This window comes from Agelaius phoeniceus, chromosome 4 (genome assembly GCF_051311805.1).
Source record: "Agelaius phoeniceus isolate bAgePho1 chromosome 4, bAgePho1.hap1, whole genome shotgun sequence".
NCBI classification, from domain to species: Eukaryota; Metazoa; Chordata; class Aves; order Passeriformes; family Icteridae; genus Agelaius; species Agelaius phoeniceus.
This window is the reverse complement of record NC_135268.1, coordinates 29,877,133-29,899,169: the sequence shown is the minus strand read 5'-3', so window position 1 is coordinate 29,899,169 and position 22,037 is coordinate 29,877,133. Positions and strand designations below refer to the sequence as shown.

The 22,037-nt window shown below is 38.7% G+C and overlaps 1 protein-coding gene across 2 annotated transcripts in view; it reads right to left on the bottom strand.

The window, feature by feature from the left end:
- Positions 1-2,436: 2,436 nt before the first annotated feature.
- PPP3CA (protein phosphatase 3 catalytic subunit alpha) overlaps positions 2,437-22,037 on the bottom strand; it is a 171,176-nt gene continuing 151,575 nt past the window's right edge. The window contains exons 10-14 of one of the 2 annotated variants that reach the window (XM_077177193.1): positions 21,520-21,594; positions 13,958-14,042; positions 10,052-10,149; positions 7,356-7,385; positions 2,437-4,184 (exon numbers count right to left, since the gene is read on the bottom strand). In XM_077177193.1, coding sequence (XP_077033308.1) covers positions 3,991-4,184; positions 7,356-7,385; positions 10,052-10,149; positions 13,958-14,042; positions 21,520-21,594 — 482 coding nt within the window. In that variant the 3' untranslated portion in view covers positions 2,437-3,990. The remainder of the gene's footprint in view (positions 4,185-7,355; positions 7,386-10,051; positions 10,150-13,957; positions 14,043-21,519; positions 21,595-22,037) is intronic. The other variant, XM_054633534.2, reaches the window with a different exon arrangement.

The following is a 22,037-nucleotide window of genomic DNA, read 5'->3' as shown; positions in this document are numbered from 1 at the left end:
ATACTGCAACATCAGCTCAGCAACACACAAAACCCCAACCTCTATCTCTAGCTCCATCAGCTCATCTTTTTTTACTGCCAGGAAAGTGCCTACAAGCCTGAACATTTACATATGAAAATGTGAATGTAGATATATTTTTTCCAAAATCATTGAAGACCAAGAAGTCTCATCCTTTTGCATGCCCAAAATGGCCACTTTTAAGGGGATTAAACATAATTCCAAAAACAACTAAGAAAGCAAACTGAAAACTATTTTTCAAATGGTTGTTTTGGTGCTTGTGGTTTTTTAGCATTTGGAATAGCTGATTCTCACATCCCTCTCTTAGTCAAAGAAGTGGGAAGACTCATCAATCTGACTAATCTGAGCAACAGTATCTTGAAAAAAGAAGGGAAACTGATTTCTAAGGACTAAAATCGTAAATTCAGCTTGCACCCAGAAAATGCCCCCAAATTTTCATTATTTTACACTCTGAATGCCACTTCACTAAAAATTTAAGCTAGGGAGGAGAGAGTCAGGACTCCTCTAGAGGCTTCAGAAGAGGAAAATGCTGAAAAATTCCTACCTGTGCCCAACAGTAGGCAACACTAGCACAAGCTTAAGTAGGGTTAAATCTACTGCAGTTTTGGAGGAAAATCCAGAAAAAATTCAAATGCTGTCTTCTGCAAAAAATATACACTAAGAGCTCATGCACTTTGTGCTTAATAGCTGTTGAAAAGCAGAATTATGATAGTGCAGAAAATATAAGACACTATATCAAACACTATCTCACACAGCAAGATTCAGGTGGTTAAAAATACAGTAAATCTCTCAAGTAGGCACCAATGATGGTTTTGGCATTAAGGTGGGGTATTCAGTAAGAATAAGGAAGATATCTGTACAGGGAGACACAGCCCCATGCATGACATGTCACGGATGAGGCCACAGAATCCAAAACTCAGCCTTCAGTGGCAGCAGGGTTTTTCTTCAAATTCATCCACAGTTTCTTCTGCATTAGGAAAAAAAGAAGGAAAGCTGGAAGAGATTGGATGCCCTGAAATGAGACAAGCTTTGGAAATCGTTTTTGGTCCTTCCAGGAACATTTCAGTATAGCTTAGACTATCCCTTGGAGCAATCCAGAAACTGCCCCTCAGCAGGATGGCAGGGCTTGCTTCAGGAAGGAGCCTGGCCATCCTACCTGGATGCACAGGACACTGCTGTTTTGCATGCTCCGGATGCTTTTCATTCCTTCGAGATGCAAAAAGTTCCAAAATCTCCTTTGTGACCAGACACTTTGTACACTCCCTAGTGGAGCACTCATCCTGGGCTGACCTGCTTATCTAATAAACTCGTCAGCAACTACAACAGACATTTCCAGCCCAAGTGATTGGTAACATGGACCTTTTGGCCTTTTGGGTTAAATCTACCGACTGAGAGCCTAAGCAGAATCACTGCTGAGCAGAACCCCCCCTTCTGTACTACCAGACTGGCTGGTGGAACTGCCAGGGCCTAAGTGAAATGCAGGCAGACAGCAGACTGGGCTGCCCAGCAGCGCTGCCGTGCAGCACGGGGCGTCTCCAGAGCAGGACTTACCTCAGGTAACCTGCAGTGTTCAGGGAGCACACAGGGCTCAGCAGGAAAGCCAAGTGGTCACGCAAAGTGTCACTGTCCCCTTCTGCACACAGCGTGCCCCTGAACCAGAGGGACAAACAGCTCCACCTGGCAGACGAGCACACAGATTCTGTGCATCTGTGCTGCACTCTACACAATCTGAAATGAAAAGTTACATCTGAAATAGTCCCAGATATTATGAAACCTCTTTATTTTTGCCACCTGTCGTATCTTGTCAAAATTAGCGAGAGCTAAAGTGGGAAAAACATGTAAGAAAGCAGGCACTGAGCCTATATTTAATAATGGTACCTGAAAGAAGGGCTAAGACAATACCCACATCATTGCACCATTTGGCATCATCTGTCAGCTCTTCGCAGCATGATGGACTCTGGAAGGATGATGCTGAGCACAGTTAGGGAGAAAATGATAAGGCAGAGCTTTGACAGTTCTTCTCTGACTAAAAGAAAGAGCATTTGAAATAAAATTGTAATCATTGTAAATGATACTTGTTGACCTTTTTAAACACTCCAGATAAGGGGAAAACACACAGAGGGCTTTTTTTAACTTGTGCACTCTACTTGTGGGTTACATCCCATTCATTTTAGTGAAAACCCAACGTTCTAACCAGACCTTGGGGGAAGTCTGCAGAACTGAAGAACTGACAGAAGTCAGTAGCTGGGTAACACATGGGTTTATTTCTTGGTAAAGAACTGACCTTGAATCTTGAAACCAGTCACTCATCTCTTACAGCAGCAGTCCTCTCCTGTCCACAGCAAAAGACAACAAGAAGCACACGCATGAGGTGCCTGCGTGCTTCTGCCACTGAGACAGCAAGAAAGGGCAGGATGCTTAAGTTCATGCACATTTTTATTGAGTAGTAATATAAAATGCTTCTTTCATTGTTACAAGTGCATGCTTTGATTGCCAACATTTCGAAGTCAAATTACAAAGGCAAGGCTGTAGGCTGTAGTGAATTACTTGGGCACTTATACAATTGTTAAAAAATATCAATGGACTGTTTGTTTTGTTTCCTTTTCTTTTTTAGAATGAACCAGTTGAAACCCGTAACTGATATACAAAGGGAAAAAAGTGAAAAAATTACACATTTTGTGGCACATGACAAAACAGAACAAAATGACTAAACCATTATGACATTAACAGTTATCATGCATTTAGAATTTCACATGTAACTACAAACTTATTTAAATTTCACAAGGTTTGCTAAACATGCTACCCATCTATATGTGCACTGACAAGCTTATGTTAAAAACTTTAAGAATACTCTCCCCCCTTAGATTTTTCAAAGCTTTTTTTGATTACAAAATTTCAAAGGCATTAAGCATTTTCTTTTTAGAGAATATAAAGTACGCCAGTATACATACATTTCCAGTATAAGTCAGACCACTAAGCGCATTACAGTCCCATACAGGCCTATACAGCCATTTTTTCTTAAAAAACATGCATAGGCAGATTTTTACAGAATATAGATGCTTTTCACTGCACTTAATATGGTGTCTTGTTCACTATACTTAAAAATGCACCACTCATAAATATTTAAATTTAGCAAGCCACAACCAAGACTTGTTTTACCAAAAAAACCCCAGAAAACCTCCCAAACCAAACCCCCCTAAATATAAACAGCAAAAAAAGATAAATGTTATTATTCCAGTCTTTTTTTTAACAAAGAAAAAGATAATTGCCGCCAAATTAGTAAGGTAAGTGTTATATTTAAAGAAGGGCATTGAAGCACACTAAAGAAACCTGAGGTAAGCATAATCTGTACAAAATTAAACTGTCGCTCTCGCTCGCTCTCTCTCACTCTCTCTCTCTCTCTTTTTTTTGGCATTTTAAACAAATTTCCAACTTTTTTTTTTCTTTTTTTCTCTATATTTTTAAAGAGTGCCTAATTTATTTCATAGCCATTGTCTGACAAGAGTAGCAAAACATTATCAATAAATAGTCCTTATTTAGTTTGTACATTTTGTTAAAAATGTTTCGATGTTGTAGATGTTGAGTGCTGCAACTGTAAACGTACAATAGTTAGTAAGAAATTAAACAAAGTTTTCATGTCCAGTAACATAATAAAAGGCCTTTCAGTAACATAGCTAGACTTTCCCAATGTAGTAGGAAAACATGTTCATTCCCCTAACTTTGCAATATATACCAGCATGAGCTTTCATTTTTCTACAAGCATTTAAAGGCATATCCAAAGGAGGTGTGTCTCCCCCACCCGCCCTCCCACCAAATTAAAGTTGACGATCTCTTTGTTGATGATTTTTGTAAACTGAATCCAACACCTGGCCCCCAGAGCAAACAAGCTATTATCAGAGGCAAGAACACCCCAGTGCTGACGTGCAGCAACCCCATCGCGCCCTGCAGCTCACCCCCCCTCCCAGACAGTGGTCACTGGATATTGCTGCTATTACTGCCGTTGCTGTCCGTGCCATTAGTCTCTGTGGAGATTGCCTTGTTGATGGAGTTAAGGTTGGCATCGGATGGCACGTCTCTGCGCGGAGGCATTCGCTCATTAATTCGATCTAAGCCTTTGGCCTCTTCGAAGCTAGTGATCTTATGCTGGGGTGAAAATCCTTTGATAGCTAAATAAAGGATTATTGAAAAATAAAATTAGCAAGTTAAAACTCTCAGCAGTTTTTCCCCCAATTTAGCAACAAGTGCAGGAGTCCTTCTTTGGGAAGGCAGCAACGAGAAGATCTGACACCACCACCAACTCCTTACCACGCTCAGAAAGAGCTGGGGCTCACCACCACCGTCCCTTCCAACACAACTATTGTTTTCAACACAATCAACTTCCAGTATTTTGTCGTCCACTGGGGCTCTGCTTAGAACACCAAGACGCTGACATGAAACTATGGTTTGCACTTTGGAACCATGCTGAGGGCACAGCCGTGAGCTGGTGAATTGGCACTTGCTGTCACCACTTACAGCCTTACGGACACCGTGCCTTGCCCTAGTGCTCTTCATCAGGCAAAATTCCCACCTGACTGCCAACAATCATGCAAAAAGTGCTGGCTGCTTCCAGATGGTGATGACATGGTGAGGCCACTTTGTGGGATATACATGAAAGCTAGGGAAGATCTGGGGTGACCCTACAACAAGTTGCCTTCTGTTCTCAACACAGGTGAGCTGTTGTTGATTGCCTAGGGCAATTATCCTCCCTGATACAACCCTGGACTTCTGGAAAGCAGCTTGAGTCAAATGGCAGGAGCACTGTGCAACACGGATCAGGGATATTGTCATTTTGGACAGCTATACAGTTTAGCTCAGGAAATGCACTGACAAAGGACCAAAGTTCCAACTGAGGATTTATGATCTGCCCTTTAGCAGCGACATTGGTGAGGCCATACCAACCTCAGAAGGAAGCCACAGGCTGAGGAATGTACTCACAGACTGTGATTTTTATTTTATTCTCTCTCTAATTGAAGTGTTGCAGATCTTTAGATTTAAAGCAAAAGAGAAAAAAAGCACTGTAGGCAAACAGCAGGTCTCAGCCCCGTAGATCAGCCTTCTTTGTCTTTTTTCTCTTATCTGTACCAAATCAGTGCACTCCACTTCCAGAACTGGAATTTCTGCTAGGCCTCTATCATAACATGCCACAGAGCAGAAATGGTGCTTTAGTACCAGGAAACTGCAAACTCCCTGGGGAGAAAATGGTAGGGGAGTTTCAGGGATCCAATTCAGTATTCCTTCTCCCCTTTTCTCTTCTCCTTTATCCCCAAATACTCTCCTTCCTATGTCAAGTCCTGATTCTGGACAAGCTGGTAACTTCTGTTAAAAAAAAAAAAAGCCTAACACATCCAAAACCCCAGAACATCCCTGGTACCAAGCTACCACTCCTTGTATTTAGTGGGGAGCAAGAAAAGGCATTTTTTCATGCTGGTTGTGCCAACCTTTCCTGTGAAAAATGATAGATCCTGTTTGCCTCGGGATTTAGTTGTTTAGCCAGTTTCACAAATGTTTCATTGGAACTTTGTGAAGTGCATGGTTTTTAACATGTATTATACTTCAACTCAGAAAAACAACAACATAATGGTGATTAGTCAAGTGAGCAGGGACGAAGCAGTGAAAACAGAACAGGTTGTACAGTAAGTTTTCTTAAGGTTTGCCTTTTGGGTTGGGTTTTTTTTTAAATTTACCTTCTACCACAAAATGAAGATGTCTAACAAGCACCCATGCCAATCCCTTAAAGCAATAGTTTAATGGATGGCTGCATTGAAGCTGAAGCAGTTGCCATGTCCTGGAGCTTGCCAGCAGCACAGCCCAGTTGGTGTTACCGGGCCCTGAAGGAGAACTGGTGAAACTTCTCCTCCATCAGAAGCTTCACCTGTGTGGAGCAGTAGTTGTGACTATGGTGACAGTGGCTAACTAGCAAGGATGGCAAATCAAGAATGAACTTGAAGGGTGCATGTTGCTCGCATGAGGGCACATTAAGGGATTGTATTTCCAGTAGACACATTATTGTCTGTAACACTAAGGAAGGTGCTCTGCTGTAGTTGCTGGTCAGACAACGAATATTAGCAGGTTACATGGAGAGTCTACTAAAACACAACACATAGTCACAGAAAATCACAGAAAACAGCCAAACTGTCAACAAGAATGCACACTGCAGATTAGAGATTGCCGATAGGAATAGATAATTCCAACATAAATAGCAGCTTACTCACTGCTATTTAGAAAGCAGTTGTATTTTCTCTTACATGTTTGTTCTGTAATTTTAATCACTGCTTTAAAAAATTCAAAAACAAATTCAACTGGCCGAAATGGCACATCTTACCAAAGGACAACAATCACCAGATTTTTTTTTTAATTAGTTAAAAAAAAAGACCCACAGAAAATTTGAGAGGGGCAAGAACAAAATACAACTGAAGAATTTTGTTTTAAAGGGGAATTCTGAAAATTCTTCTTCCAAAACTTTGTAATACTGAACAAATATTGTACATCTACATTGCAATACATGGTTACTTAGCTTTTACCTGAAGTGTTCAAAATTGTTAAGGGTTAAATTAGAGGTCTGTCAACAAAGCACCAGTTTTCAATACTGAGCATTCAGAAATCTTCTAAGGCAGCCAGTCACTTTATATGCAGCTAAAATGGTGCCCGTGTTAATGGTTGCTCTAACGTAAATATCCAGTGTGTAAACTGCCACTACCAAAAGAAGCAGACATCTTGCAGACAAATGTCTTGTGTTGTTTTACTTTTAAAGGGAAACAGAAACATGCTGTACTATAACAAAAGACCAATAAAATTTTTTCATTAGTGACCTAAAAGAAAGGAAACAAACTGAAGCATAAATAAAGAAAAAGTGGAAAAGAAACAACAACAAAAAGAGAGAATATATAAAAAGCTATGTGTTTTCTTTGACCAGAAATTGCTGAGGATAGTTTGAGCCAGCCTCCAGTGCACAGCTTTTGAGCTATGTGTCACAAAGCGTTTATGAGCTGCTGCCAAGTTATGTCCCATGAAATCTGAGTTCCCTGATCTCCTCCTGTGGCATTACTCAGTGCTTAATTCAACATACAGCAATTCCAACGTGTTTGTAACTTACAGAAAGAGAAAAACCTCAACAGCAGCAACAGAAAGAAAAACCAAAAGAACACTTTCCCCTTTAAAGCAATTACATTTTGGTTAATATCGAGCCACAATTGTTAGCCCAACACCCACACAATCTGTACAAGCTACAGCAAAATGAATACACCCAGCAGAGCCCTTATCTGTTGTGGCACCAACAGAAAGGGGACTGGCCAATTTACCTTCATCAGCCTCAATAGCCTCAACAGTAGCTGAAGAGAAGAAAGGGGTAGCAAAACGAATGAGAAAAAATGAGCAGAGGATTCAACTCTAAGAACAAGTCAGTGAATAGCAAAGGAGCTACGACACTAATGTTACTGTAAGTGCTGGATTTTGGCAAAACAGACACACAGAGAAATGTTTAGACAAAAACAATAATTTGCAGATTGAATTAAGCTAGAGTTTGTTTTAAAGCAGAAGTTTCACAAACTAAAAATTTTTAAAGACACATTTAAGAAGTTTTCTTTTGACTCAAAAGAACTACAAAATGTAAATGTCTTCCATATTGCACATCTGACCTGAAAAGGTCATTATATAATTGTCCCAGCTCTCAGTAAGAGCAGTTTGACTTGCCCTGTCAAAAGAGAACAAAAAATGGCATAAAGCCATTGCACAAAATTCATACAACTTACAACATCAGCCTGAAAAGTACTGGTGCCAGTACAAGACAAAGGAATTCCATATACAACTTAACAAAATTATTTTCCCTCTCCTGACTAAAAGAAACATCCCCACAGCATGGGATCCTCAGAAAGCTTGGCCTTTGCCTGTAACCTTGCCCAGTCTGCTCCATCTGTAAACTTTATTTTTGTCAACACAGTCCCTGAAAAACATTTTGCTAATATTTTATTTAAATCAATGGATGCAGATGTAAGATTGACTGTTGGACCTCCAAAGTTGCAAAGCCTGGTCAGAGAGAGCAGAGCTTGTAACTGGGAGATTGCTGTGATGTTATGAATACCATGTTATCACTATTATGAAACCATTAATGGTTCTTAAACATATACTTTCATTTGAGTTTTACCCATCAGCTTTGGTATGCATTTTTTTTACAGTCAGAGATTTAGAAGCTGATGCAAATCATTAAATGCAATCCAATATGCCAAATATTTTAAAAGAAATTTTGATTTTCAAGAATTTCTCTGGTTTAGAGAATAGTTCAAGAAATCAAGTTTTTAGGAAGTCATCTCTTCTTTTTTGTCTTGTTTTCCCCTACGTAAAACCCAAACGTGTATTTTTTTTTAAGTTAGGATGTCAAATATGGATTAAGATATATTCTAAAATATCTATACTATTATCTTGCTGCATGGGGAAGTGAGAGGATTTAACCCTCATGCACCAAGGTAAGCCTATGCCTCTCAAGCAGCAGAGCAAGAGAGATGGCTAAAAAACAAGGAACAAAACCAACGCAAACTTAAAAAAAGAGGAATCATGATAACTAGGATGAAAAATTAAAATGAATAACAAGATCCAAACCAGCACTGACACATTAGAAAAAATGAAGACTAAAATGTATACTTCCACAACAGAACATACTACTCATATTTTCTGTTAATACATATGGCAATATGTGTGCTTAACAGAAACTATATGAACTTCAGAGTATTTGGTGAATGGGGTACTGTGTGTTAACTAATGCAGAAGCTTGTGTATAGTAATGTTTTACTGAGCCAGAATACTGCAGTATGAGGAGATTTTCTTTTAGCTTTTGTAACAAGAACATTTGGCAATTTTCTCAAATTAATTTCAATTCCTATTATTTTGCCAGGGCAACAATAGCAGTTTCCTTGGACCAAATTTTCTGACAAATGTAAAGCAACTATGTGGAGAAAAACCTAGGTGAAGACCACAAACCCATTAAGAAAGGCCTCCTGTGAAATCATATTGCAGCATTTCCAAAGCAGAACGTTACTATGTCCATCACACACAAGTCATCAACAAGAAACAAGAGAAGGGAAAAAAGTGGAAAAGGAGGTTTACCACCGTATACCTGAATCTTCTAGATTAAAGAGACAGTAAAGGGAAAAATACAGAGAAAGAATGCTCCAGGAAGGAAACAGGAAAACAAGAGGCTGAGACTGTGTCAAGGTTATAAAGCATTTCTATTTCTTACATCTACTGCCAATAGAACCTCTATAATTGAGAGACCTTTATGCGTGCCTGCAATATACTCTACAGCAATACACACAGGGAAAAAAAGGAGAGCTTCCAGTAATAAATTAAACACTTTGCACTCCTTATTCCATAAGGAAACAAAGGCAGTCCTACCATAGACTTACCAATTTCCTGTAACAAGAAGCACTTGGTATAAAACTGACAATCTGTATTGTGTTTGTGTACAAGGCAAACACTGTGTTTGTAAGAACCTCCCTTCACTTACATCAGAGTGGAATTGTTCTCGTGTTGTCGCCTAGAATTTCTAGGAGAGAAAATCTAATTCTAGACCTATTTTCCACTGGTGGCTGTCTATGAGGAAGAACAAATCAGATAAAATAAGAGTTTGAGTGTCATTAGCTAAGTCGAACCTTCAGTACTCCACGTATCAAGAGCTGCTCTTTAAAAAAAAACCCCAAAAGATGCTCTGAACTGTGGAAAGAGTGCACTTAACATACAATCCTGAGCTATCATTCTGAACTGTTGATTTTCAGGGCCTCCCCCCTTTTCTCTAAAAATTGATGCTAAGTAGTAAGTCTTGAGATGAGGCCTCCCATGAACTGCTCACAAATGCTCCAGCACAACAAACTACCTGGTTTTCTTCTATCCTTTGTGTTTTTTTTTTTTTTTCCTGAGACAGCTGTGGTTACTTTTCTTAGGTTCTGCAGTTGAAAACCAATTGTTTTTTGTACACAGGACAAGACACACGGGCAAACAGGCTTACCGCTTTGCAGTGTTTGTTTTCCTCCGGAGAGCACTCCACTGGGCAGCATTCCTGTCGGAGTCAAACCTTTCAGCGTCAGCACACTCTCACTCTCTTCTCTGCAAAGGTTAAAGAAGAAATGAAAAATAAAACCCCCAAAAGTAAGTAAATGTCTTTGCTAAAAACATGAGATACGTTTTAGACATCTTAAGCTACACATGCCCTGCAATGATTTTGTCATCTCCAATCTCCTTGCCAAGATAGACTGGATTTGGTGATGACATCAGCACCAGTGAAGTTCCCTTCACTGCTGTGTACATTTGTTAAACCTTTGCATCACACCATATGCAACTCCTACTGCAGTGAACACTATAACCTGTGCCTATGGAACAATACATCTGTCAACTCAAATATGACAGGAGAAGGACCAGAAGGACCAGCTATTGCTAACAATGCATTTAGGCATTTTACACGATGTGGTCCGAAAGCAACTTAAACTGTTAGTTTGCTCTTGTCTGCACTAGCAGGCAGGTGCATTATTTATTGATGACCACCAGCCACTTAAAGAAAGGCAGCTAAAAGCTCATTAAAATTAATAAGCACTTCCATCCTTTCTAGTAATGTCCTTAATACTTTTGTATGCTAAAAATAATATGGATTAAACAAAATTATTTTATGAAACTGAAATATGCTTTGCTGGTCTCCAAATACATAGAGTTTTTAAATATATGGCTAGAGGAATACAACAGCTCTATCCAGAGAAGCCTTTAAGTAAAGCTTTCTACAAGGACTGTGATGCTGCCTATGATGACATACTTTCTCAGCAGCAAAACTGACCCCAATTCCTTAAGAGAAACCTATTTTGAAGTGCTTTACTTTGAAGTATATAATGACATTAAGCTGGAGGAAGCAAATACAAAGACAGAATTTAGTTCCACATTCACTTGAGGATAATGTGGTTTTGTCTATAAAAACTGTCTCTCAGCAATTCTACTACTTACAATTTTCTTTGGACCTACATGCCCTGAATGACTCACGTATATGAAACAACTCTTGTTTACCTACTACATATACTCTTCCAGTTCTATTTTTAGTTTGAAAATAATTCTGCTTGCACTCACTTTTCATTATGTAATAGTCAAAATCAAATTGTGACCATTTTGTTTGCAAGTTTCCCAAGCAATTAAAACTAACGCAAGAGCAAAATATTTTCAGAATTAACAGAGTATTTTTATCATCAACAGTTACACAGCAAAGCTTTTGCTTTCTCTCAATTATTCAGTACATTACATATATATTTTTTTTTAAATTAAAGTGCAATGGCATTTTTAGCTTTACCCTCATGGGTTAAGTTTATTTACTGTATTTTTATTATCTTTATACTGAATGTGTACAAGAAAGATGTGTGTCACAAATATAATGATGTTTTAGCCTTCAGTATTCCTTCATTTCTATTTGATGTAATTTATTTTTATTTATAAAAAAGGATAATAGATTGATTAAGTACTTTATTTACCTCTCTCCAGTCTAAATACACCGAAAGAAAAGTCAGAGTTGAGAAACAAAGTTGGAGAGAGTCAATGACAAGGAATCACGAAGTCTTCCATTTAGCTAAAGCCAATCCTTCTACAATACCTATTTTCATCAAAGCTCATTTATAACATTTGAAACTCAATACAACACTATTTTGATACCTAATTTTTTACACCAAAATGGCTGAAATTATTTCAGCTTTACATTCAAGTTACATCCTTGAGGAAAGGGACCACTCCAGCCCAAAGAAGAGATGACTAAGTTCTTTGCAGATGGTCAGATTAGGTGCTAATCTTTCAGAAAGATTTCAAGAAATAGTGAAATAAATTTCATAAAACACAATGACTCAAACAGGGACTTCAAAGATTTCCAGAGCAGGTTGGTATATAGACAGATGATAGATGGTGGCACTGCTGATTTCTTCCTAGGGTTACACACAATTACCTGACACTTGTGTCTTACATGGATTATGCTGACAAGACAGAAAAAATATCCCAGGCTTTTCTACAGGAATAGTATTTGCAAGACAACCTTGTGAAATTTTTACTGCCTAGCAGCCTGCCACCTAGCTGAGGGGAGTCAGCCTTTCTCAGAAAAAAAGATAACAGGTATCCCAGTGGTGGCTGGGATGAAATGTCACTCATCCCCCTGGAAGACTTGTCACCAAAACCATGCATTGCAGGTACCTGTTTATTTGCTGACTATGCCTTGGATCACAGTGAGGATGTGCTGTATTTGCTGGTTAAAGCTAAGGGAGAACAAATTACTCTTCATCTTCAGTCTTTCCTGCAAAGCTTTCAAGGCCATCAATAATCAAGAGCTGTAAAAGGCTGTGGTGGTTTTGGCTGGGGTAGACTTAAGGTGTGGGACTTATGTGTATCATTGTAGAGAGAGCATATGCAGGAATTATTCTGTATCCCTCTTCCATCCTTGAAACCATTGAAAAGCTTCTGCCCTACAGATCCCTTTGAAGAAGTCTGACACATGGCTGATGTCAATCATCTGTAAGTTGTACAACTTCAAATATATCAGCTGATCATGCAACTTCAGATCCTTCTGCTTATTAAAGTTCACAATTCTTGTGAACTAATCCTATATTTTAAAAGGTGGTTCACAATGGAATACAGGCAATCCAGAAGCTGTAGTTCAAGGTTATGGGAGAAAGCCAAGTTTCCCAAACTTTGTTTGCTCAACTATCATTAGAGGAAAATAGTTGTGCAGTTTTATGAAGGTGGTAGCAGCCACCTCCAGGCTCTCTGCCAGACTTGGTACAGAGAAGCAGGTGGAAACATTTGATTGCTCCCCTATCTTGTTTAGGGAAAAGGCATGATGCCAACCTGTTTTTTTTTTATTATGGGCACCACTTTGAAGTAGCTCATGCATCACCAGTAAGTCAGTTGTAATACTTTGGGATCCCCAGGTACAAGGCCCTCCATCTCAGTTTGCTATTTAAAGCTATGCTGCTGCAATCTGCAAGGCGTGGGTGAACTGCTGTGCCCATGCAAAGCCCTGCAGAGAACCTGCCCACTGCTGGCATGCTGCATCCAAAGCAAGCAAGTCGGACGTTTCCACTGAAATTAAATAGTGGATTCTTCAAGTAACTATTTTATTTATTCTTCTTACATCAATCATGAAATCATAACAGTAAATGTTTTAGAACTCCCATGATTTTTCACTAAGCATAACCCCATCACAACTGACTCCAGCAGACCAACACACAGCTTCCTGAGGAAAAAATCACTCGCTGAAAGGGAGGGAGAACTGTATTTTCTATATTTAGACTTCAGCACAGTACAGCATGTTTTCTCTTCTGCTCAGAGACATCAAATGGAGAGCTCTAAACATTGGGTAGCAATTAGTTACTCATGTTCATGTGTTTGGGGGAGTGCAGCCCAAAGGAGCATGTTGCTGTTGCCTGCACAACCATTTCCTGGATTTCTAGGTAAATGACCCTAATGCTTTCATCTTTAGTCATCATTACTTGTGGCTGTAGCAACATCTGTGGGTGACAAAGTGTGACAGCTGACTTCTTTTTTAACGAGAGGTGATGTATAACATATCCTTTCCCCACATTTAACGTTTGCCTCACAGGGGCTAGAAGTTAATTAGTACACCTGGTCAGTAAAAGTTTTTAAAAATGGTAATTGGATTTTTTTTTGCTGATGTCTTTTGCTTGTTTCATATTCAGCAAAAGCCCTGAAGAAGACTATTCAGAGCCAAAATAAATAGCACCATTGTATAAATAAAACAATCTCTAAAAGGCTGCAGTAGAACTCAGTTGGGTGGTATACTAAAATAGCATATTTGCTGTTTGATTAACTGTTGAGTGCTCTAAGTAACTACTGAAAGATATCATTCAACACTAAAAAAAACTAACCCAGCATAAAGCCTTACCTTAACACTGAGAAAACTCTAGCCATTTTTCCTATTGCTCGTATCTTGTTCCTTATAACCTCCTTTCGAGCAGCAGCTGTTGCACCTATGGAAAAGACATTAAAAACCGTTATAGGGATTTGTAAACAATTTATCACTAAATACTTTCAATACTAAATACAAGAAACATCATATTAATGCTACAGTTTGCCAAACTAAGCCACATTTGCAATCAAAACTGAAAACACTTTTTCTCATTCCTAGTTAAAAATTATTTAAAGATAATAAAGCCTAAGGGCAGAGTCATAGAAACGAGCATGAGATGGTAGGGGTTGTGTTTGCTGGCAGTGGCAAAGAGAGTTCGACAGAGCAAATTCCTTCTAATCACTGCTATGGACTGCTCAAAATTACAATTGCTTTGAAATTTGTGAACTCATGCAATACTCTGCCTTTTAAAAAAGGCAGACTACAGTTTGGCTGAGTTTCAGGTGTACTTGTTACTTGGGCATCATCAAAATCTGTACATGCAAGAGAGAACCACCTGAATGGAAAAAAGCAAACAGGACTTATTACAAAGGATCCCCACCATCCCCAAGAAAATGTTCTGTTACACTCAGAAAGCCAGTTTCATTAATTATCACAATCAGAACCACATACATCATGAAGATTTCTCCTAAAGGTTTCTGAAGGACAGCTAACCTTGACTTGTGTGGATGCTGCCTGACAACTCCTGCCTGTTCAAGGGCAAAAATGAAAATTTCTGTTTTCAAATTCTAACAAATTGATCTATTTTGTAGAGCCCATCAGGGAAGCTAAATCAGCAGAAAGGGGTAAAAATGAGGAGGACAACATTAGTGAAGAATATGCTTGGATGAAACCAGACAAGTAGCGGCGGAATCAGAACTGGCTTCAGCGTGCAACAATCCAACACCTCCCAACACCACACATCATCTTTCCTGCCCTGAAAAACTGTTATGACAGGAGCTCAATGTCATGGAATTCATGAACTCAATGGACTTTTTAAAGGGATAGCCCACAGACTAAGAGGAATGATATCTGTGTGTTTATCTGCCAAAAACAAGAAAGGTGATGGTGTACTGGAAAATGTGGGACCTGCTATGATATACCACGATACTGTCCTGGTTTTGGGTGGAATAAAGTTAGCTTTCTCCTTAAAAAATACTCAGAATGATGGCTTTCAAATCTCCCACACATAAAGATAAAAATATAGAGCAAATATTAAAACATATAAAGATAAAAAGAGATATGAACACTTGGGCATAAATGTCTAATTCTAGACAATAAAGAGTGGGAGAAACAGCTATAATTCAGCTGTAGCTGAATTAATGTAATATACTTTAAACAGCTTAATGAAAAGTTTAAATAAAACAGGACTGATTCAGCCGGGTTCTCCAGGAACAGAAGGTGGTACCTTCCTGCCTCAGTACTATGATCTCACAGAACTGTACTCTCAAGACAGACAAGACATGGTTTTCAGCCTTTCCTATTCCGAAAACACTTGAGCATGATTTTTCTTCCTTTCTTACCCCTACGCATCACAATCCCTACTTGCTTATTACAAGTCCACACTGTTCTGGTGTATCGTATAAGGATATTCAAAAAATTGAACAGCAACTAAGACTGTAGGATATTTGAGAACTGAAAACTGGAACTGTAATTTATGACTGAAGTGAAATATAATGTCCTACATTTAAATACAAAATAAGAATAGAGAAAAACCCCCTCCTTAATCATAAAACACAACAGGCTCAAAGGGAGTATTTTGTATCTCATTGATACACATAAAGGTTACTAAAAAAATATACTTAAAGAGTTTGGTCTCCACTGAATTTCCTAATGTGTCACAAATATGTGAAAATGACATATGCTTAGTAAACATTACAAATAATTTTATTTATTCTCTCTGGCTTTATTAACAAATGTACTTGATATTCACAATGTTTAATTGCTCTGTTAGTTTTGACTGAATATCACTAACCTCACAGTATGTGGATTTCTTAACTATTTATACATAAATCTTAGACTCACATTCCAAGTGTGTCTAGTTTAATATTTTGAAATTCACTATTACTGCAAGTCCTGATGAATTACTTGAGCTATACTTAAGCACACACTGATGTGAAAGTAAATGGGTCAAAACCTGAGAACTGGCTATAGGTAAAAGGGTTAATTTTAGCCCTTGCAAACATTGCCTGATATCCTCTTAAGATTCTACCTTCTTTTCTTAGAACCACAGACTCATTTAGGCTTGAAAATATCTTGAAGATATTCCAATATCTAAACAAACCCTTTTTGAATGAAGGAACTAAAAAAAGAAATTTAAAGTTGAAGTGTAAAAATTATTTAGGGGGTAATATAAAAGCTTTGAATCTTACTTCAGTGATTTAACAAGTTCTATTGGATTTTGGATTGGTATCAAAACACAGAATCTGCAAGCCAGCTATGAAGGATTAATATAAAAGGTAATTTAAATGTTCAGGTTAAGAAGCACAAGAAGGAAAAAAAGGGTATAAATGCTGACAATACTCTGAGACGTAGGATTGAGCAGATTTAAAACAGTGCTGAGTAAAAAAGTCAACCCCAAATCTCTCACTGGTACCCTCATATATATTATGTAGTTAAGCATTAGGAAAATTAAGAAAACTTGAGCCTTCCAACTTATTGAATACCTTTCTTCTGTGCATAAATGGGATCTTCTTGTGAATTCCAAAGAGGGGAAAAGAAAAAGATCAGTGATGTTTGTAGAATGAAAATAAAAAATAATACAGAACATTTGACAACATCAACGGAAGTGTAATGTTTAAGTAAAGTCTGAAAAACAGAAAAGAAACAAATTAAGCAGAGAACATCCAAAAGGAAAGAAACAGGTTGAAATGAGAGGGGAAAAAGAAAAATAAAAAAAGAAACCTTTTCAGCTTAAAGCCTTGTTAGTAGGTTTTGCAGGAAATCAACATGCAGGTAGGAGACCAGCAGCGGTGTCACCACCTCTCCAACACAGACTTTCTCCTGCTTTGATAAAGCTAATCACTTCTCAAAACCAGCCCCACCCTGGCCATATGGGCTGTGCCTGTGTGATGATGCCTCTTTTGTTAAAAAGGGTCAAACTGATTGCTCCAGTTCTCTCACAGAGAAGCTTACTGTCACAGGCACGTCTGCCTCTCCTGGAGCATCTGTGCCACCCGCTGCACGCCTGCCTTTGTCCAACTGCTCCAGCAGCTCTCGGGCAGCAAATGCAAATGCCACCACTGTGCAAGGTACTGCATTTTAAAATCAGCTCTTTGAGGGCAAGACAAGTGCAGCTCTTGGTGCCCAGGCACAACTGCACCATGGTCTGGGGACACTGGGCACCTAGTGCAGGCTGCTAGGTTGGTCCAGAGGCAGAGCACACCGATGATGCGGCTCACAGGAAAATGCTTTGGGCATGGAAACAACTACATCTGACTAAATCACAGAGTCAATAATAAATACAAAGATTACATTAAAATGCCACTCTGTCACCAACTCACAGAAATTAAGTATGCACTGCAGCCCAGCCTTAGTGGTTTGGAGGAGAACAAATGCAAACCCCTGGGAAAACCCCTCAGTTTCTCTCCCAGCTAAAAATCAACTCATTGCCAAGCTAAGACACTCTCATCAGGCAGTACCATGAAGGTCTGTATCAAGATATTGGTAAGTAACAGACCTAAGGACAAGACCCTTGCTTTTGCTCTCTCAGTCTCTGTTAGTTGCTGCTGAGCTGGCTCCAGGCACAGTTGACTGCAGTGAAATGTGGCAAATGTCATATACTACTGTTTACAGCAGAACCAGGTTATGACTGGCAGGAGACATTTGACTTGGGAATTCTCTTTAGGTTGGAACTACAGCACTGTACTGGGAAGCTGTTTTCCAACAAAGGAATAAATGCTGTAGCTAATGGCTCTGACAGTGGCTTTTCTGTGAGAAGGCTGAGAGCTACACTGTTGAAGGCAATACAAAAAAAAAATTGTAGATAATTTAGGAGTGTCTTCATGCCAAATCATGGTAAAGATGCATACAAAGCAAGCAGTGCATTTGTGTCAAATTGTTTATTGCATTATTGTACCCTTTTAATTAGCAGTTTAGTTTATTCAATCAAATGCATGAGGCCAGAAATGTTGCTAATTAAAACAAAACAGAACTCTGACTGTGTGCTTGCTAGGTAGAGGTATTTGCAGCTCCTGTTGCTAAGTGATATGTTTGATGCACAAACATACAGCACATGAACTAACATTTGCCCAAGACATTTTTTTCTGGACCAGATTATATTGCAACCACCACAGCAAACAGGAAAGAGAGAAAGTACAGCAAGAGGAAACTATCAGAGATAAGGAAACTTGACCTATCATGTTCTCTCATTTTTAAAGTGAGTGAAACCAAAAGGCCAATACAGGCCAGCAGGGACATATGGGATAAAGGGCATTACGATATTTAGGCTTTTTTCACAGTAAGCTTACACAGAAACTGCCTACAACAAATTGATCAGATCCCCATGATGTGTTTCCTTAGGGGGGGGGAAAAAAACAGTGAGGGGGCAGGGAAAAAAAAAAAAAAGGAACACATGCTGTTGAGCATCCTGCTTATGGCTAGATGCAACATACATGACTCAGAACTAAAAATAATAATAAATGAAAAAAGGGCTCACAAGAACACCATGCAGTGAAGTCAGGCAATACTGATGGGGCTTTGTTTTGAAGGAAGGAATGAGAGGGGAAGACAGAAGGCAAGAAAACGTAAAAGAAGGTAACGAATGATCAGTGCAAACCATAGTGATGGACCATTCTCACTACATGTGGGAACCCAGGTCAGGGCATGTTCAAACTGCAAGGAGAGAAAGGAAATCAGCAGCGAGCCCTGAAAACTATTGATGATCTAAAAATAGCAATGATTTTTAAGAATCATTCCATAAAACAAAATGCATCTGCTGTTGCAGATATCAGGTGGTTCCTACTATGGTGAATACTGCTAAAAAGAAATCAGCCAGTAAACAGGACTAGTCCTCCAAGGAAGCTGGACAGAAATTACTGATGAAGAACAGTGGAAATATTGAGCCACTACAAGACTGTCAGCAGACAGTCCTTACAGAAACAGCTTTGATTAAACTGGTAATCATTCTGGTCTGTTTCACTGAGAACACAAATGAAACACATCTTGTACTTCTCTTCCCCAAAAGGCAAGGCTTTTTTAAAAAAAAAAAAAAAAGAAGAGGGAGCTCGACGGAAAGAGAATTTTTGTTTGCTGTACAGATAAGAAATCAGAACCCACTAAGAAATCATTACAGATATCAGCTTCTATTTAAATTTAAATCAACATCAAATTTACTTCTATATCAGAATCCTTCAGTCTCTTCCATGTGTATGATCCCCATGAGCCTAACATGTCCATTGGGCTGTAGGTAAAAGTGAGAGCTCACGGCAAGCTGCAGCACCAGTGCCACAGAGCCCATTTTACAGTTCCAAGGGGACTGATTACCTGGGAAAGCAGACATGAACATATGCCAGCTCTGGTTTTTAGCTACACATGCTAAAGACAACTACTATTTCTAGTATCTTCCTTGCCATAATGTTTTACACAGAGAAATCATTCATACGAAAAAACCTGAGAGCAGATTTAGGTAACTGTATTAGTGGCACAGCAGTAGGAATGGTTTAGTTATTCCTCAGCTGGAAGGAAACTTTACTGCTGTTAGATATTGTTACACAGTACACACACATGCCAGCCCAGAGCATTCCAGCCTGTCTCCCTGCTCAGACACCTGCAATGCTGCAAACTCCAGTGTGGAGCAGTGCCATGGCAAAACTCCCAGGGAGGTGGGATGGGGGTTCACTTGCCTCTCAGAAAAAACACAGTAAATACAGAGACCTCCTTCAGCTGGAGAGGGCTGCTGCTCAAGACCCCTAACACCTCCCTATTTCTGATTCTGCTTTTGAAAACATGTTCCTGAACTGTAACTTGGGGATGGGAATGATGACACTCCAAAGTTTTAGAAAAAGAGTACATAGGCATTGGCCTGTCTATGCCCAATGGAAGCTTACAGTACAACTTTAAAAGGAAGTATTAGGCCAAGGCTGAATTAATTTAGAAATCTTTCCCCTAAAGTCTTTGCTTTGGCATTGCAATCAGTGGAATTTCAGCCTGTGCTTAAGAGCTTTGTTGAGCCAAGGATTTTAAGCACATGGTTTGTTGCTACTGTATTTAACTTGACACAGTTTTTACTCATCGTATGCCTCCACACAATTTCACACACTACTTTAATTACACAGTAGTGACTTATTTAAATTTCATGAGGAAAAAAAATTGGGCACAATATTCAAACAGGTGTTTTCTTCTCTTCACTGATTACCAGTTTCAATAATTCAGTCTTTGTCCCAAGTCCTGCAAGATAATTGTTCATGTCCACACTCTGTGGCCGATGCAGAAAAGGGAATTCCATCTGGTTTTTCAGAATAAAATCAAAGTACTATCATCTATACCAGTCTTCTCCATCACAAAGGAAACATTTTGCAAAATCTGTGACCTAGCTTCCTAGATTTGAAAGAGAATCTTAATTATTAATTACAACTTCATTAAACATTTGTCTTACTTGAAAGTTCTACATTTGCCTAGTTCATTCATTCTGTCTAAAAACATCCTGAGAATATTCAGTAGTGTTAGATTTTTCCAGGTTCTTATTTTTAAAATTATTTCTTAGTATTTCTGTCCTTTTCATATATTTTTTTTTAGACAGATTATCTATGATTACTTTTCACAGATTTTTTTAAAACACTGAGAGCATTCAGAGTAAGAATGTCAGGGATACATGGGATTTTTTTTCAGCTTTTCTCAATTGAGAAGGGACATTTTAGATAGCTGCTATTTATTCTTGCAGAGCCTAACAGAAAATTATGTCTAAGAAAATAAACTGACTTTTAAGAATCTACAAGATTTAGGATACAAAGTACAATTTACAGTCAAACCAACAGGTACAGGGCAACTAATCATCATATAAACTTCAACCCAAAGGATAACAGAAGTGACATTTCTGTCTTGGCAGAAATGCCAGGTTAAAACATTTTCTATCTGTGTTTACATGCTTATTTTTAAAGATTCTATTGCTCTTGAAAGCCTTTTAGACACTCAAGTGCATCAAAAGAAGTGACTAAAGAAATACCTCAAGTAAAAGTCTTCCAAAGTCACACTACCAACATTTTGGGAAGGAGCTCTGCAGGAAGCATATTTCATTGACATAATGAAACTCACTATGAGAATACCTGTGATCTTTTGCATGAAATCATCTGCCTCCTTCATGACAACATAACCCAGACTTCGTGGAGGGAAATGCAAGTTTTTTAAGCAGAAGAATGGGATAAAGAAATGGTTTAGGTCAGGGCAGAGCCATTAATTCTTTCTGAAGCGTAATGGAAGCAAATCCATTGGAGTCCAGCACAACAGTTGCTTTCAGTGGCACAGAACTCAACTGGGACTCAGAAAATTATTTCATGGTTAGTAAATAAACTTTTAAAGCAATTCCACGGCAAACAATTTCAACCAAGGGTAGAGGCTCTTACCATCAAATCCATCTTCCTCTGTTCCCAGTTCATCATCTGAGCAGATGTTCAGCACGTTTACCAGCATCTCTGTCACTAAAATGGAAAACAAGTGCAAAATGTTGATATTAAGCTTCCCTGGTCTGTCAGATAGCCAACTCCAGCTGTAGTAGTGTGAATAAAAATTCAGCACAATAACAGCACCCACTTTTTAAACAACAGGATCCGTAATATTAGAAGCTGAAAGTGTCCTGTGTAGCTTCTAAAAAGCACAAGTTTCCACAAATATTTTTCCAAATACAATGAACACAACAAAAAGACTTAAAAAAATCTGCTAATGATCTCTCTTTTTGCAACTGTCAGTGAGATAACATTTGTTTTCTCCCCCTCAAGGCATTTTTTGCTTTTCACTCAACTTGGATAACAAAATGACCCCTCTCCTGTTGCTCCTAAATTGCAATAGGATTTGATTTCCCTGCCCAGCAAATGGGAACAACATTCCAGTGGAAAAAGGTACAAGAGGGATCATAGAGTATTTC